At 37.6% G+C, this 17,660-nt stretch overlaps 1 protein-coding gene across 2 annotated transcripts in view; it reads left to right on the top strand.

Moving 5' to 3' along the window:
- Tpk1 (thiamin pyrophosphokinase 1) overlaps nt 1–17,660 on the top strand; it is a 364,719-nt gene that overhangs the window by 205,242 nt on the left and 141,817 nt on the right. For both annotated transcript variants that reach the window (XM_031381704.1, XM_031381705.1), the window contains one exon: nt 15,093–15,239. In XM_031381704.1, coding sequence (XP_031237564.1) covers nt 15,093–15,239 — 147 coding nt within the window. The remainder of the gene's footprint in view (nt 1–15,092; nt 15,240–17,660) is intronic.

Below are 17,660 nucleotides of genomic sequence, written 5' to 3'. Positions count from 1 at the left end.
AAAGAACAAATACGGTATGCACTCTCTGATAAGTGGTTATTAGTGCAGAAGTCTGGAATACAGGAAGATAGCATACATTTTATTCTCCGGGACTGCAACCAAGTTTTCACAGAAAGGGAAAGAGACTGTGCAAGTAGAAAGTCCTATCAGATATTTATCTTGAGTAGAGCAGGATGCATGTTAGAGAATTTTTAGCCATTTTCAGGATTTAAAAAAAAAAAAAAATTTCAGCATTTCATTTGTCTACCAGTCAGTAATTTATCCTCACTGGGCAACATCTATATAACATCAATTCTAATAACATTTCTAAGTCTACTTCCAATCGCTGAAAACTTAGGAATATGCCATAAGTTATATGTTTTCAATTTCATCTGAATAACTACCATGGGACAATTGCTATGATGTGAACATTTCAAACTGTGATCAATGCAACTTCCCATTTCTCCAAGGTGTGTAATTCACAAGAATACTTTGGAATTCTTTTTCTCTAGAAATATGTTCATATCCTGATGGTAAAAGGTGTGGACACTGTAATTATCTCCAATAGGCTTTATGATATTCATGCCATTTATTCATATATACTCTTATTTACTGTCATTTTACTCACACATAAGTATATTACTGACTTTTCTCCACAAATCTTTTCATTTTCAGCAGAGTTAAGTTGAAGAAAAGTATGTAAAACAAGTTTTTAAAGACTCATGAGAAATTGTTTTATTGTGTTCAGCTCTCCTTGCCACACACTTCCAGATAGTGGAAATATAAATCCATGCAAATTTGCTCCTGGAATCAACTAGAATATGTACATTAAGAAGGCAAAACAAGGGGCTGGTGAGATGGCTCAGAGGGGAAGAGCATCAACTGCTCTTTGGAAGGTCATGAGTTTAAATCCCAGCAACCACCCATAATGAGATCTGACGCCCTCTTCTGGTGTATCTGAAGACTACTACAGTGTACTTACATATAATAAATAAATAAATAAATAAATAAATATTTAAAAAAAAAAGGCAAAACAATGCATTTCTACATCTTCTGAGATGCCGTATTTGTTTTGTTTTAACACAAAACTATTCTATCTCTAGTGATCTCATTGCTATTGCTTGACAAACTGTGGTCCACTCCATCAAGGAAATATGAGAGTGCAGTGGCCCTTCCTGGGGAAGCGCAGCATCATCACTACAGCTGGCTTTGATATGTTTGCCTGTAAGATATGGATCCTTTCCAGGGTAAATGTTAGAAAGCATTTGAGTACTATGGGAGTGAACTCGGCCATTATACTCCACGCTGTCGTGTATCTAAACCAAAGTGCTGCATGGGTGTTTAAAAGCAATACAAGCACAAGGAGAGAATGTCAGTCTATATTGACACTGAATAGGAAGAGCTGAGGCAAGTAGGAAAGCCAACCCTCTCTACACAGTGTGATGTACTTTACAAGTCCAAGGAGGGGTAAAGTCACCATAGTCATCAGGACCAGTTTGTCAGGTCTGCTTTTTAGAGAATCTGTGATCTCTAGGCCAAGAATTCGCATCTCCGGGTAAAAAACATCCCAAGATAATTTCAAATAATAGTTTCAGGATGGATTGAAGAATGTAATGACAGTAAGTCATGAATTAGTTACAAAGTTGTTTGAAGAGTAAACTTATTTTTTCCATCAGGGGTTTCAGAAAATAGGGACCTAGAAATTAGCATGAAAGTATATACTTAGTGTTGAGTTTGTTGTTTGTTTATTTCTATCTTCAGTCCTCGGGAAAATATTAAGGTATAAACGTTTAATATGTGTCTTAGTCACTCTGCTATATGTTGTTGATTGAGAAAAGTAAACTAAATGAGATCTAGCTCTGATATGAGAATATGCTATCCATTGGAGCAAATGCCATTGTGTTTGTATTATCTAGCGAGCTGTCACCCAGGCTACAGCAGAAGTCTCATAGAATAGGTGACAGGTTGACTTTACCTGGCCCAGCTCCCTGCTCTCTGCCATGTGGAGATACAGGATACCAATCTGCAAACCAGTAGCGGCTCCTCAGAAAAAGTGGGGCCTTTGCATCCTGGACCTAGGTAGCCAGAACTGACGCAAGTAAAGACTGCTGAGATTACTGTGGTTGTGTTCATTTCTTATATCATTCTGGGCTCAAACATGCTGACAGTTCCCTCTTTTTGTTTTACTTACTCTTCCTCACACAGTCATCAGTAGGCACATAATGCTCTTTGAGGAAAGTCCCCTCCTATTATCCTGTTATCACATTCCATTTATCATCAAATCCTACTGTCATGTCTTTATGTGTATGTGTGTTGTGCCATTCTGTGGGTTTGTTTGTTTGTTGTTTTTGTTTGTTTGTTTGTTTCTTGCCAGTTCTTAATCAACAACATGTTTCACAAAATACGTGTCCAAACCAGCTTACTTTTTTTCTGATATCACACCCTTCCCAAGGAAGAAAGGGAAAGGTAATGGTCTAGGGAATTTCAAGCTTGTGGGGGGTTCTGAGACGTAAATTATTTGTAAAATTTAACTGTAGGGTATGAGTTGAGGACTTAGCTTAAGAGCCACCATTGGAGAGGAATCTTACAGACTCTGAAAGACTGAAACTTAACTTTAAGCAGAACCTTGGCAAGACCAAACTTGAGATGGTAGAAGAAACTATCATTACTAAGTAGGTGATTGTTTAGCTTTTATACAAGTCACCATTATTGTCCAGTCAAGGGACAGTATGGTTAGCCATGCAAAAATGTTCAGGCATTCATCAAAGCTGTGTATTGGAGGACAGAATAAGAATTATTAAAGAAAAATTGTGAGTTCTGTATGTGTTAACTTTCCATTGGAAGTATTACTTATTCCATGCTCATATAGGTTGGCATTTACTGTGCCATGCCCTGCAATGGATGAGATACAGTGGGATCCCACAGGACTGATGCCTGGAGCTGTCTGTGCCTCCACTTGTCAGTGTAGCCTGTGCTGTGGCCAGAACAGCTGAAACCTTCACTTTCTCTGCCTTCTTATTTTGTTTCATGCCAGTCACTAGAATTATTTTATACCCTTATTAAAACGTATTTTAAGTATTTTGTTTTGCTTTAAAATATTTTCTTTAGTTTTTTTTTTTTTTTTTAATTACCACTAGAATATCCTGGCTCCAATTCATTTGTTTGCTTTCTCTTGGCCCAGTTTTTTGTCCGTGATGGTATTTGCACTTCTGTTTTCAATTATATAACCTGTGATATAATTTAACTATAATTTTCATCATTGTGCAGTGTAGATCTTTGAAAGTTAAAGACTGGTGAGAGTGCCAAGTAAGCTGACTTAAACCCATGTGTTTGGTTTTGTTCGATTGACTTTGCTACTGTTAGGTCCTTCTTGTCTGAAGGGAGGGAATGAATGCCTTAGTTTATACAGCAAAGTTCCTATTTCTGTATTCTTGCAGTAACTATTTATAATACCTGTTTTTACTTCCATAAGGTCTCACTATGTACATTAAATTATATGATCACCCTATCTGGGAGAGCCACAAGGAAACTGCCCATTTATGCATCCCCAGAATTCAATTTCTAGAAAATAAATGTAATTAAAATACGCTGACAGTCACTGTTCTTACAGGAGATGGAACAAGCTGTATCTAAGTCTTTTTGAGGTCAAAGAGAGAAAAACTTGTCGTTTAGTTACAGAAAGGTTTTTATTGCCTTAATAGAAAAGTAAAATCAGGTCTTCCCTGGGAGTCATATACTTCTTAGCTAGCCTTGCCTTGGCTCTGTTAAGACATTTAAAGTAGAGTCCAGTTTTTCATTCATTTTTCAAACCAAAACAGTTTCCACTACTATTTAACTTATAATGTTAGAAAATGAGAACATTACAAGGGGAAAGAAGTGAAAAGAATCTTGAAAACCATGCTATAATAAATTTAGTTCAGACCCTCAGCTAAAGCCCAGACTTTAGTTAGCTAGCTATTCAGATATCGATACTGGAGTTGGCTCTCTGACCTGATAACCCAGGATTTTGTGATAGGTTTTTACTAAATGTAATGGCCTTTGAAAAGCCAAAGATCTCTTTTAGTAGCACCATGCCTTCTAACTAATAAGATCCTTGTAAATGATATTGATCTGACGATAAGAGATACATATAAATCAGTCAGGATGGTTTTTGTTTTTCATACTCACTATGTTAAAAAGGAGAACACACTGTTTGCTGGCATGTGTATAGATATCATTACAAACATATAATTACATGACACAAACATACAAACAAATAATAAGAAATGGAAATTTTAAGCAATAGAGTATTATCACTAGATAATCTCTTACTGTCCACTGTTACGCATTAGTGACATTAATTTCTCAATTACCAACCCTTTTGTCAATAATATTTGTTAACAATACTGTGTAAGCATGGTAAATTCCATGTATTTCAAATGCTCCTTCCAGTATACGTACATCTGGTTTCTTTAAACTCCTTTATCTTCTTACCACACTGACTCAGTTTTATCCCCATTTATGTATCTTAATTGTGTGTACTAAATTGTGTTCCATTGAAACTCCCTATAATCCCTATTTTATCCATCTCCCTTGTGCCCTTGTCCCATTCTTCCTTCCCTCTACCAGTTACATCTGATGATCTCTTCTACAGCTGTTCTGTTCTTGTTTCACTCATCCATCTGTTCAATGAACATGTACTGGCTGCTTGTGTATGACACTTTATTCTAAGTGTGAATGATAGAAAGACCCCGCCTTCATGTTAAGGATACTCTATTTCTGGCAGGGACTACAGGACATGCTGAGTGATTAAACTGTTTAGCATTGCATTGTATTATGAACAGTGTGAGGGTTATAGAAATATGAAGTACAGGAAGTAAAGCTATTAAGTATCTTGGGATAGATAATGTGCTCTAGGAAAAAAGGTGACAGCCGGGTGGTGGTGGTGCACACCTTTAATCCCAGCACTTGGGAGGCAGAGGCAGGCAGATTTCTGAGTTCGAGGCCAGCCTGGTCTACAGAGTGAGTTCCAGGACAGACAGGGCTATACAGAGAAACACTACTATCATGAAAAACCAAAAGAAAAAAGAAAAAAAAGAAAAAAAAGAAAAAAGGGTGACAGGTACAAAGTATTTGAGATAGGAAGAGGTGTGCTGTGTAAGCAGTAAGAGATACAAAGGACTTATTCCTAAAGTAGAGAAGATAAAAGGAGGAAAAGAGAGTGTGTGTGTCGGGGGCGGGGGGTAAGATCACAGAAATTGCCAGAGAACAAATCCTGCATGCATTTGTAAGTACTTGTAAAACTCACTCTAAATCTGAGGGGTAGTTTTGAGCAAAGGATTGCCATGATAAGAGTGATATTTTAGCCTGATACTTTTTGTTACTATATTAAGGTTGATTGTACATAATACAGATCCAGCAGTGACTGCTAGAGGCTGTTACAATTCATGGGAGAGATAGAGGTTGCTCATATTCCCTCTAAAGTGTTGGCGGCTTGGTCCTAGTTCTATAGGGAAGATAAGTAAGGGACTGTGAGGTAGACCCAATCATTATTCTGTGGGATTTAGCTGGAGTACTTGTTTTGGGGATGGATATGGAGATAGCTGATAAGTAAGTAGCTGGATATACAAACCTGGACTTAAGGAAATACCCACATCTGATACTCAGACTGTAGTGGAGTGTGAAATATAAAAAACACTACATGCTATCGGTGGAGACTCTCTGACCCAGAGCTCTAAAACCTCTCTATCCAGCTTGCTAACTTCCCAATGGCAAGTCACTACCATGCCAGCTCCACGCTTCCAAATTCCCATGGCCCTTTAGGGTGCACTTCTTCCAAACCCACGCTTTGCAGCCCATACCTTTCTCTCTGGAACCCAGTTGAATCACCTTGTGAAGGAAAACACCACACAAGCTTATTTCAGAATTAATAGGTAACTCAATCCTTGGGCACAGCAACTAGCATCCTAATTTTGTAAGCTATACTAAATTTAACTCCTCTGGTGTTTCCGCCATCTAATCCAGGGGCCTCTTGTTAGCTACATATTGTCTTCCAAACTCCCCCCATCCCAAAAGAAGACACTTTTTTTCTGCCTTTCCTCTTCGCCTCTCCTACCCAGAAGTCCTGCCTATTCCTCACCCAGTGATTGGTTCCTACAAATCTTTGTTCATAAGGGGTAGGTTTTCAGTGTGTGTGATGAGTGTGTGATATGTGTGATTCACTCCTCATACCAAGCTGCCCCTCTTGGGGAAGCAGAATTAGCATTAAAATACAAAAAGCACCAGGGCTTTCCAGGACTCTGTAGTTACTTTCTTTCTTTCTTTCTTTCTTTCTTTCTTTCTTTCTTTCTTTCTTTCCTTTTTTTTTTTTTAAATTTCTCACTGCAGATATTCACTGAGGACATCCCAAGCTGTGACAGTGTTTGTGAATACAAAACCAAAACTGACATTTCTTTCTTTCTGTTTCTCTTTCTTTCTTTCTTTCTTTCTTTCTTTCTTTCTTTCTTTCTTTCTTTCTTTTCTTTCTTTCTTTCTTTACTTCTTTCTTTCTTCCTTTCCTTCTTTCTTCCTTTCTTTCTGGAATAACAACCAGTTTATTATCTTTTTTCCATTTTTTATTAGCTATTTATTTACATTTCAAATGTTATCCCTTTTCCTCATTTCCCATCTGAAAACCACCTATGCCCTCCCCACTCCCCCTGCTCACCAACCTACCTACCTACTCCCTCTTCCTGGCCCTGCCATTCCATTTCCTGACATCTGCATCTCCATGCCTGATGTCAAAGCTATCTTCAGATCTTCAGCTCCTTTTTCATCTTTGTTGACTGCAAAAAAAAAAAAAAAATTCTTTCTCCTTGGCTGAAGAAATTCCACTCCCTCTTAGCAGCTTTCCATAGCACACAGCCCAGAGCTCTAGCATCTTTAACATCTTGGGATTTCCAAGGCAACTTCAATGTTACAGCTTTTTTTTAATTAGATAATTTCCTTCTTTATATTTCAAATGTTATCCCCTTCCCTGGTTTTCCTTCCATAAACCCCCTATTCCCTCCCCACGCTCCCTTCTCATCAACCCACACACACCTGCTCCTGGCCCTGGCATTCCCCTACTCTGGGGAATAGAGCTTTCACAGGACCAAGGGCCTGTCCTCCCATTAATGAACAACTAGGCCATCCTCTGCTACATATGCAACTGGAGCTCTGAGTCCCACCAGGTTGGTTGGTGGTTTAGTCCCTCAGAGCTCTGAGGGTACTAGTTAGTTCATATTGTTGTTCCTCCTATGGGACTGCAAACCCCTTCAGCTTCTTGGGTCCTTTCTCTAGCTCCTCCATTGGGGACCCTGTGCTCAGTCCAATGGTTGGCTGTGAGCATCTACATCTGTATTTGTCAGGCAGTGGTAAAGCCTCTCAAGAGACAGCTATAACAGGCTTCTGTCAGCAAGCACTTATTGGAATCCATAATAGTGTCTGAGTTTGGTGACTGTATATGGGGTGGATCCCTAGTGGGGCAGTCTCTAGATGGTCATTCCTTCAGTCTCTGCTCCATACTTTGTCTCTGTAACTCCTTCCATGGGTATTTTATTCCCCCTTCTAAGAAGCACCAAAGTATCTACACTTTGGTCTTCCTTCTTCTTGAGTTTCTTGTGGTTTGTGGATTGTATCTTGGGTATTCCGAGCTTCTGGGCTAATATCCACTTATCAGTGAGTGTATACTATGTGTGTTATTTTGTAATTGGGTTACCTCACTCAGGAAGATATTTTCTAGTTCCATCCATTTGCCTAAGAACTTCATGAATTCATCGTTATTAATAGCTGATTTGTAATCTATTATGTAAATGTACAACATTTTCTTTATCCATTCCTCTGTTGAAGGACATCTGGGTTATTTCAGCTTCTGGCTATTATAAATAAGGCTACTACAAACATAGTCCTTATTACATATTGGAGCATCTTCTGGGTACATGCCCAGAAGTAATATAGCTGGGTCCTCAGGTAGTACTATGTCCAGTTTTCTGACGAACCATCAAACTGCCTTCCAGAGTGGTTGTACCAGCTTGCAATCCCACCAGCAATAGAGAAGTGTTCCTCTTCCTCCACATCCTCACTAACATCTGCTGTCACCTGAGTGTTTGATCTTAGCCATTCTGACTGGTGTAAGGTGGAATCTCAGGATTGTTTTGATTTGCATTTCCCTGATGACTAAGGATGTTGAATATTTCTTTTGATGCTTCTCATCCATTTGGTATTCCTCAGTTGAGAATTCTTTGTTTAGCTCTGTACCCCACTTTTTAATAGGGTTATTTGTTTCTCTGGAGTCTAACTTCTTGAGTTCTTTGTATATATTGGATATTAGCCCTCTATCAGACATAGGATTGGTAAAGATCTTTTCCCAATTTGTTGGTTGCCATTTTGTCCTATTGACAGTGTCCTTTGCCTTACAGAAGCTTTGCAATTTTATGAGGTTCCATTTGTCATTTCTTGATCTTAGAGCATAAGTTATTGGTGTTCTGTTCAGGAAATTTTTCCCTTGTGCCCATGTGCTCAAGGCTCTTCCCTACTTTCTTTTCTATTAGTTTCAGTGTATTTGGTTTTGTGTGGAGGTCCTTCATCCACTTGTTCTTGAGCTTTGTACAAGGAGATAAGAATGGATTGATTTGCATTCTTCTATATCCTAAGTGCCAGTTGAGCCAGGACCATTTGATGAAAATGCTGTCTTTTTTCCACTACATAGTTTTAGCCCTTTGTCAAAGTTCAAGTGACCATAGGTATGTTGGTTCATTTCTGTATCTTAAATTCTATTCCATTGATCTACCTGCCTGTCATTATACCATTACCATGCAGTTTTTAATCACAATTGCTCTGTAGTACAGCTTGAGGTCAGGGATGGTGATTCCACCAGAAGGTTCTTTTATTGTTAAGAATAGTTTTTGCTATCCTAGATTTTTTGTTATCCAGATGAATTTGCAAATTGCTCTTTCTAACTCTGTGATGAATTGAGTTGGAATTTTGGTGGGGTTTGCAGTGAAGCTATTAGACTGCTTTCAGCAAGATGGCCATTTTCACTATATTAATCCTGACAAACCATGAGCATGGGAGATCTTTCCATCTACTGAAATCTTCTTCAGTGTCTTTCTTCACAGACTTGAAGTGCTTGTCATACAGATCTTTCACTTGCTAGTTAGAGTCACACCAAGGTATTTTATATTATCTGGGACTATTGTGAAGGGTGTTGTTTCCCTAATTTATTTCTCATCCTGTTTATCAGTGAGTATATACTTTGTGTAGAAGAACGCCACTTGTTTGTTTGAGTTAATTTTATATCCAACTACTTTGCTGAAGTTGTTTATCAGGTATAGGAGTTCTTTGGTGGAATTTTTGGGGTCACTTAAGTATACTATCTTATCATCTGCCAATAGTGATAATTTGACTTCTTCTTTTCCAATCTGTATCACTTTGATCTCCTTTTGTTGTCTAATTGCTATGGCTAGGACTTCAAGTACAATATTGAATAGGTAGGGAGAGAGTGGGCAGCCTTGTCTAGTCCCTGTTTTTAGTGGGATTGCTTCAGGTTTCTCTCCATTTAGTTTGATGTTGGCTACTGGTTTGCTGTATATTGCTTTTATTATGTTTAGGTATGGACCTTGAATTCCTGATCTTTCCAAGACTTTTATCATGATGTTGGATTCTGTCAAATGCTTTCTCAGCATCTAATGAAATGATCATGGTGTTTTATTTTTTCTTTAGGTTTGTTTATAGAGTATATTGCATTGATGGAATTCCATGTATTGAACCATCCCTCCATCCCTGGAATAAAGCCTACTTTATCATCATGGATAATTGTTTTGATGTGTTCTTTGATTCGGTTTGCAAGAATTTTATTGAGTATTTTTGCATCAATGTTCTTAAGGGAAATTAGTCTGAAATTCTTTCTTTGTTAGGTCTTTGTGTGGTTGAGGTATCAGAGTAATTATGTCTTCATAGAACGAATTGGGTATAGTGTCTTCTTTTTCTATTTTGTGGAGTAGTTTGAGGAGTATTGGTATTACATCTTCTTGGAAGGTCTTAGAACTCTGCGCTAAACCCATATGGTCCTGGGCATTTTTTTGGTTGGGAGACTATCAGTGACTGCTTTTATTTCTTAAGGGGATATGGGACTGTTTAGATCATTTATCTGATCCTGATTTAACTTTGGCACCTGGTATCTGTCTAGAAAATTTTCCAATTCATCCAGGCTTTCCAATTTTTTTGAGTATATGGCTTTGTAGTAGGATCTTTTGATTTTTTTGGATTTCCTCAGTTTCTTTTGTTATTTCTCCCTTTTCGTTTCTGATTTTGTTAATTAGAATACATCTCTGTGCCCTCTAGTTAGTCTAGCTAAGGGTTTATCTATTTCGTTGATTTTTCTCAAAGAACCAACTCCTGGTTTGGTTGATTCTTTATATAGTTCTTTTTGTTTCCACTTGGTTGATTTCAGCCCTGAGTTTGATTATTTCCTGCCTTATATGCCTCTGGTATATTTTTGTCTTTTTGTTCTAGAGCTTTCAGATGTGTTGTCAGGCTGCTAGTGTATGCTCTCTCCAGTTTCTTTTTGGATGCACTCAGAGCTAGGAGTTTTCCTCTTAGGACTGCTTTCATTGTGTCCCATAAGGTTGTGTATGTTGTGGCTTCATTTCCATTAAGTTCTAAAAAGTCTTGAGTTTATTTCTTTATTTCTTCTTTGACTAAGTAATCATTGAATAGAGTGTTGTTCATGTATGTGGGCTTTCTGTTGTTTTTGTTGTTATTGAATACCATCCTTAGTCTGTGGTGATCTGAGAAGAGGCATGGGATTATTTTAATCTTCTTGTATCTGTTGAGGTCTGTTTTATGACTGATTATATAGTCCATTTTGGAGAAGGTACAATGAGGTGCTGAGAAGAAGGTACATCCTTTTGTTTTAGGATAAAAATGTTATATAGATATTTGTTGAATCCATTTGGTTCATAAATTCTGTTAGTTTTACTATGTCTCTGTTTAGTTTCTGTTTCTATGATCTGTCCACTGATGAGAGTGGAGTGTTGAAGTCTCTCCTATTATTGTGTGTGGTGCAACGTGTGCTTTGAGCTTCAATAAAGTTTCTTTTATGAATGCATTAGGAGCATAGATGTTCAGAATAGGAAGTTTTCTTGATAGATTTTTCCATTAATGAGTATAAAATGTCCTTCCTTATCTTTTTTGATAACTTTATGTTGAATTTTGATTTTATTAGATATTAGAATGGCTACTCCAGCTTGTTACTTGGGACCATTTGTTTGGAGAATTATTTTCCAGCCTTTTACTCTGAGGTAGTGTCTGTCTTCGTCACTGAGGTCAGTTTCCTCTATGCAACAAAATGTTGGGTGCAGTTTATGTATCCAGTCTATTAGTCTATGTCTTTTTAATGGGGAATTGAGTCCATTGATACTGAAATTAGGAAAAAGATTTTTGCTTCCTATTATTTTTATTGTTAGAGGTAGGATTATGTTTTTTGGGTCTGTCTTCTATTTGTTTTGTTAAAAGATTATTTTCTTGCTTTTTCTAGGGTGTAGTTTCCCTCCTTGTGTTGGAGTTTTTCATTTTTTATCTTTTGAATGGCTAGATTTATGGAGAGATATTGTATAAATTTGTTTTTGTCATGGAATATCTTGGTTTCTCCATCTATAATTATTGAGAGTTTTACTGGGTATAGTAGCCTAAGCTGGGATTTATGTTCTCTTAGGATCTGTATGATATTTTCCTAGGATCTTCTGGCTTTCATAGACTCTGGCTAGAAGTCTGGTGTAATTCTAATAAGTCTGCCTTTATATGACCTTTTCCCCTTATTGATTTTAATATTCTTTCTTTGTTTTTTTGCATTTGATGTTTTTTCTTTACTGCTATTTACCAACTTCTCATTCAGGTCTAGCAAATGGACACTGGAAACTTTTTTTAAATGCCTGGGTTAATATATTCTCTGGAGCTTTATTTAGTGCAGGCTGTCATCAGAAGCAACTCCTATCGCTCAGCTGTGGCAGCCTAGCCCATGTCCTTGGGGTCTGTGCTGCCACCCCCACTTTGAATGTAATCTGACCCAGCTCACCTGTATAAAGCAACTCCTGGTCCAGTGGCTTTAGATGCATTTCTCAGTTCTTTCCCATTTGCCACATTGTAGCTAATACACTTCAGAAACCTCTGTGGTGTGTTTTTGTCTTTCATTTCAATGTTACCCCAGCAAAGGATGGAGCTTGACATTTTTGGGGAGAGTTCCTAACAAGTATTGGATGACTAATAAATATCTCTTTCTTGTTTGCCATTTGCTTATTAATGAAACATAAATATATGGATTACATATATGTGTGACATAATAAAAATGACATGTTAATGTTTCTCAAATACCACTAAATATAGTGCTGTAGAGCTCACTGAGTAAAATGTTTCCTCTGTAAGCATGAGGAACTTATTTTAGATTAACAGTAGCCATGTAAAAACTAGGCAGTGGGTAGAGTAAGCCCAGGCCTGAGCAGGGTTGGGGGGCTTGCAAAATTAGATCCCTGTAGCTCCTTCACATGTCAGCCTAGCCAAAATGTATGAGTTCAGTGAGAGACCATGACACAAAAATAACATGGAAAGCCTGGCAACATTTTTCAGCAGGTTAGAGTACTTGCACTTTCAAAATGCCCAGACTTGATTCCCAATTCCTACATGGTGTATCATAGCCATCCTAACTCCAGTTCCAGGAGATTGAACACCATCTTCTGACCTCTGTGGGTATCAGACATGCCTTCAGTGCACTTATAGGAAAGCAGAGAAAACATTCATGTATACAAAATAAATAAATCGTTTGAAGATTAAAAAAATGTGGAGAATGATTCAGAAACACACCTGTCATCGACCTCTGATCTCTATGTGCTTGTTTATATGCATTCATGCATACCTGCTCATTCACATACATATGGGCACACACACACACACACAAATACATTGTTTCTTAAAAATCTAGAAATAAGTTAAAAGCTGTTTTCAAGTAAGGAAGCACAATAGTGTAGTAATTTGATTATGTTAACACAGCCTGCTGGTTAGCTTCTTGCTACTGTTTCTTACTTTTTCTCTGAGTTCTTGTAAACTTATTCAGATCCTTCCCTCGGTAAAAACTCATGGACTACTCCATTGCAAAAACTGTTAAATTGACCATGCTTTATGGGCCTCTGGACAGAGGTGCATACATGTATATCTCACAAATATGAATGAGTAATGTTAGAAGTACATGCATGGGGCTTTTAGGGTCCAAAATGAATTTATTCTCATGGGCCACATGTGGTCTGTTATAGATTGAACTCCCTGTCCCATTGGCATAGTCACAGAGATATGCATTTGACCTTGGAAATCTTATAAACCTATATTGGGGTAGCCATCTGTCTTGCTCCATCTGAATATCATATTCCACTCAGAGATAGAAGAACAGATCTTGAGAAGTAGTCCAAAGTTGACCCTTTGTACCCACCTGCAGCTTGCACTGTTCCTCTGGTGGTTTTCATCAGCCTTGCTAAATACTTCCTGCAGGGAAAATGAGTAGTGATGAGAAGGCATCTTGCTGCTGCTTCTGAAAAATTCAGCAACTGATTTACAGATATTACTTATTCATCATGCTATCCCATTGCAGAAGATGGGAATTAAATTCCTGCCTTAAAGGTTATGGGATCCCTCAAGGCCTAGAGTGTATTAATGAAAAGTTGAGAACCTGATACAGATTCAAGTATCTGCATAGTGAATAATCTTCCACCAGGCCTAACAGGGTAGGGATGTGGTGGTACATTTCTCTTCAGTTTAAAACAAACCAACATTAGTTTTCCTGGAGTCATAAATAGTTCTGACTCAGCTGGACTGCAGTAAGTTTCACTATAATAACTATAATGCACAAGTAGTAGAATATGTTTCCCTAACTGATTTCCCAACAGAAGTGGACTCTGTCCACATATTGGTTGGAATACTTACAATGAGTGCATGCTTTCCTCAAAAGATGAGCTCATACCTTCAGTCTAAAGAATACAAACATCCTACATTTCCCTAAGTCCCAAATCTAACTGTTAGAAGTGTAGAGGACTCACTCTAAATCTGCTACTGGGTCCAGTAAATGTGTGGTTTGTCTTAAATTTCAAGCTACAACATGACTATATTATCCAAATTTAAATCTCCATTCTCTCAACTCTAATAAGGACAGAAATGGGAAGCTCACCCCAAATTTCTTCATTCTTCTATGCAACTTACATTTTGATGTTTTGATAAAATACCACTATTGTTTTTATATACCCACAGAATGATGATGCATCTATTTCTCCTTTCAGTGATCTCTCTCTGTCTCTATCTGTCTGTCTGTCTCTGTATGTGTGTGTAAAATATTTTTTTAGTTACCAGGGCCTTAAATATCTTATATGTGTTAGTCACTATGCAAAGTACCAGAGCTTAGAAACAGTAAATAAAATAAGTTAATAAATAAATTACATAAAAAATCAAAAACACTGGACAGTCTCTCAGGCTGCTTTTATAATTCCTTTCGAACCTGAACAGGCTCTATTGGTGTTTATGTCATAGATAATTTTCTGAAACTCTGCCACCTTTTCAGCCTACATATTATCTAAATTGTAATGTATTTTTAAACCTACAACCAAAATTTACTCACTTTAAGCAATTTCTGTTATATAAATTGGCTATTACTCTAAGCTTTAAAATAAATGAAAGGTTTTTGTACATTATCATAATTAAATGCTTCCTTCCTTTCTGCTTCATGACTGGTCTATGACCTCTGACTGTATGGACATGTCAGAAATCAGAGACGCCATCTTGCATGGAAGGGACGTATAAATGAAGTGCAACAGTGAAACCTGCTGGTTTGCTAGGTTCACAGGCACATGGTAAAGTCTACGCTTTAGCATCAAGATCTTGATACCCAGCTCTGCCACTTTCCAACTCAGTGACCTTGAGCAAGGAATGTGTTTTCTCTTTAGAGCAGCAGATTTGAAGCATGCTTTTCTTTTTGCTTATCGAATGTTACAGTACTGAAAGCACTGTTTGGGTATTTGATACTATTACATGGTTTTGCATTGTTCACATATGTGACTTCTAATTTGACTTTCCTTGCTTAGGTTGATGTGATTGTGACCCTGGGAGGTCTCGGTGGGCGTTTTGACCAGATCATGGCATCTGTGAATACCCTTTTCCAAGCCACTCACATCACCCCTGTGCCAATTATAATACTCCAAAAGGAATCTCTCATCTACCTCCTCCAACCCGTGAGTACACAGGACCCCTCCTCAACACTCTGCTCATACCAGAATTTCTGTGTGTTAGTGCTTTCTGTTTTTGTTTTGGTGGTTTTTTTTTTTTTTCAGACAGAAGAGAAAGAAAATCTTGTAACTTTTAATTAAGTTGCCTAAGAATTAAATTTAGCACTTCTGCATTTTGAGTGGCTGAGTGTGAATGACACTCAAGAAAAGCCTCAACAGGGAAGCACAGCTTAGCAAGTATTTCTGATGGAATCCTCGTGGATTTGGAGTGCTGTCATTATAATTGGAAACTGGGCTTGATTTTGCTTAGCACTTAAAAGGAAATCTTTAGCTTTTACTATTCATAAGTTGCCTGGTTATTAATTTTGCTCCCTCAAGTAATTCTCTAAAAATTACGTCACTCATTTTCAATGGTAAGCATCAAGGATTTTTCTGCCAGTGTAATGTACAGAATAAAATTCTTCTTATAGAACATAATTTCATGAAGTTGAATGAAGGCCTGCACTTTATATTATTCTCCATGAGCATTTTTAAGGATAGGGGACCATTCCATTTTACCTCTCATTGTATTTTAGTATTTATTATTTTGTTAATCTTGCCTATAGTATGCCCACACTGAAAACTGTTCTTTGGCTAAGACATTGGGTCTCATATATACTCACCTTTGTTCATCATGTTCGGCTTTGGTTGGTTGGTTGGTTAGGTTTGGTTTTCTGGCTCGTTTTGTTGCCCAGCTTTGTTGTTTCCTGCAAATTCATGTGAGGAAAGCAGAACTCAGATTTCAGATTCCTTGCTGTCCTCTTAGGCATGAGGCTGGCAGCACTTGTTATGTTTCTGCTGCAATGCATGGCCTTGAGGACTAAGACAAGTAGTTACATTTGATCATTGCCCCCCCACCCCGTTCATGTGAGGTGAAGGAGCCGGGTATAAACATGACCATTCTTTCAGTAGTCATTTATCTGCTCTTGTAATCAACTCCTGAGATCATCAACTGCTGAAAAAAAGGGTTGCTGCTGCTTATAGCCTTAGCAGTTTTAGCCCAAGACCCACTGGCCATGTTGATTTATATATTCAGAATGCATTGTGGAAATAACATGATAGTATAAAAATTACTCTTTCTGTCAGGGACACAGAAGAGGAAAGAGGATGCATGTTCCTGTGGGCACTGTCCCTTTCCAGGTCACAACCTTAATGATGTGAAGGCCTCCTACCAGATCCCACTTCCATAACCCACTAGACTTCACCTCCACATTCCTACTGTGTCCCAACACTGTCATCTTGAGCACCAAGCTTTGTCACATGGCCAGTAGGGAACACTCAAGGTCCAGGGTATAGAAGTAATGCAATGACTAAAGTTTAGTAGATAAATATGTTGAAAAATTAGTAATTTGAGCAACATAGAGTAAAGAAAATATTTACAGAAACACTAAGCTTATCCATTCAACCTTACATTCACTAAATTTGACAATTACTTAGAATTACTACAGATAAAAAGCTTTTTTTTTTCTAGTAATAAAGCAGTCCAAATGAGAGAAAATGCTATTTTCTGTGAGCTTACCTTTTCATACTCTTCAGGAGTAAGTCAAGGTTTCCTGGGGGAGATGATGTGAAAGTCATTGAAGACAGGAGCTATAAGTAAAGAACTAGGTTTAGGATATATCATAAAATGTTATTGGAATTTTACTTGGAAAAGATGTCAGAAGAGTGGTTATTAATATTTTTTTCATTTTATGCCCTGCATCTTCACTGTAATTGGTAGGTTCAGGGCTTTTTGAAGCAAGCAGCTTGGGAATCTCCCCCCTCACCACACTGATGTCTCCCAAGAGTTCCTAGAGTCTCACCCATTGTGTTTTCATGTATTTCTCTATTCTTTTCTCCCCTCCTCTGCCACTCCAACTGTGTGTATTAAGAGTCTCTGATTGTGTTATATGTATTGCTGATATTCTCTTTCATAATGTTTATGTCTTAGTCTCTCTAGACTTCATCCAGATGCCCTCTGCCCACTCTCACTTCTCATTCTATGTATCAGCAGCATCTGGCTGTTTAACCCTATCCACTGAGACTCTCATTCCTCTGTGTTCACACTTTCTCAAATGCTTACCCTATATTCACACTGGAATAATTCTTATATGTCATAGTAGTTGACTTTTATATTTTGGTTTTTTTGTTTGTTTGTTTGTTTTGTTTTTTTATAATACTCATTTTTATTGTTATAATATTTTATACATTTTAAAGAATATGACAAAAAATAAATTGTAGGTATTGATGGGGGGGTCTCTGGGAGGAGTTAGGGTGCAAAAGGAAAACAAGAACGTGATTTAATTCTATTTACTTAAAATATGGTTTTTTTGAATTTTTATTTTTATTTTTTTTATTAGATATTTTCTTTATTTACATGTAAATTTCTCCATTCCCAGTTTCCCCTCC

The sequence above is a fragment of the Mastomys coucha genome, unplaced genomic scaffold, assembly GCF_008632895.1.
Source record: "Mastomys coucha isolate ucsf_1 unplaced genomic scaffold, UCSF_Mcou_1 pScaffold20, whole genome shotgun sequence".
Classification (NCBI taxonomy): Eukaryota; Metazoa; Chordata; class Mammalia; order Rodentia; family Muridae; genus Mastomys; species Mastomys coucha.
This window is presented reverse-complemented; position numbering and strand designations above follow the sequence as displayed.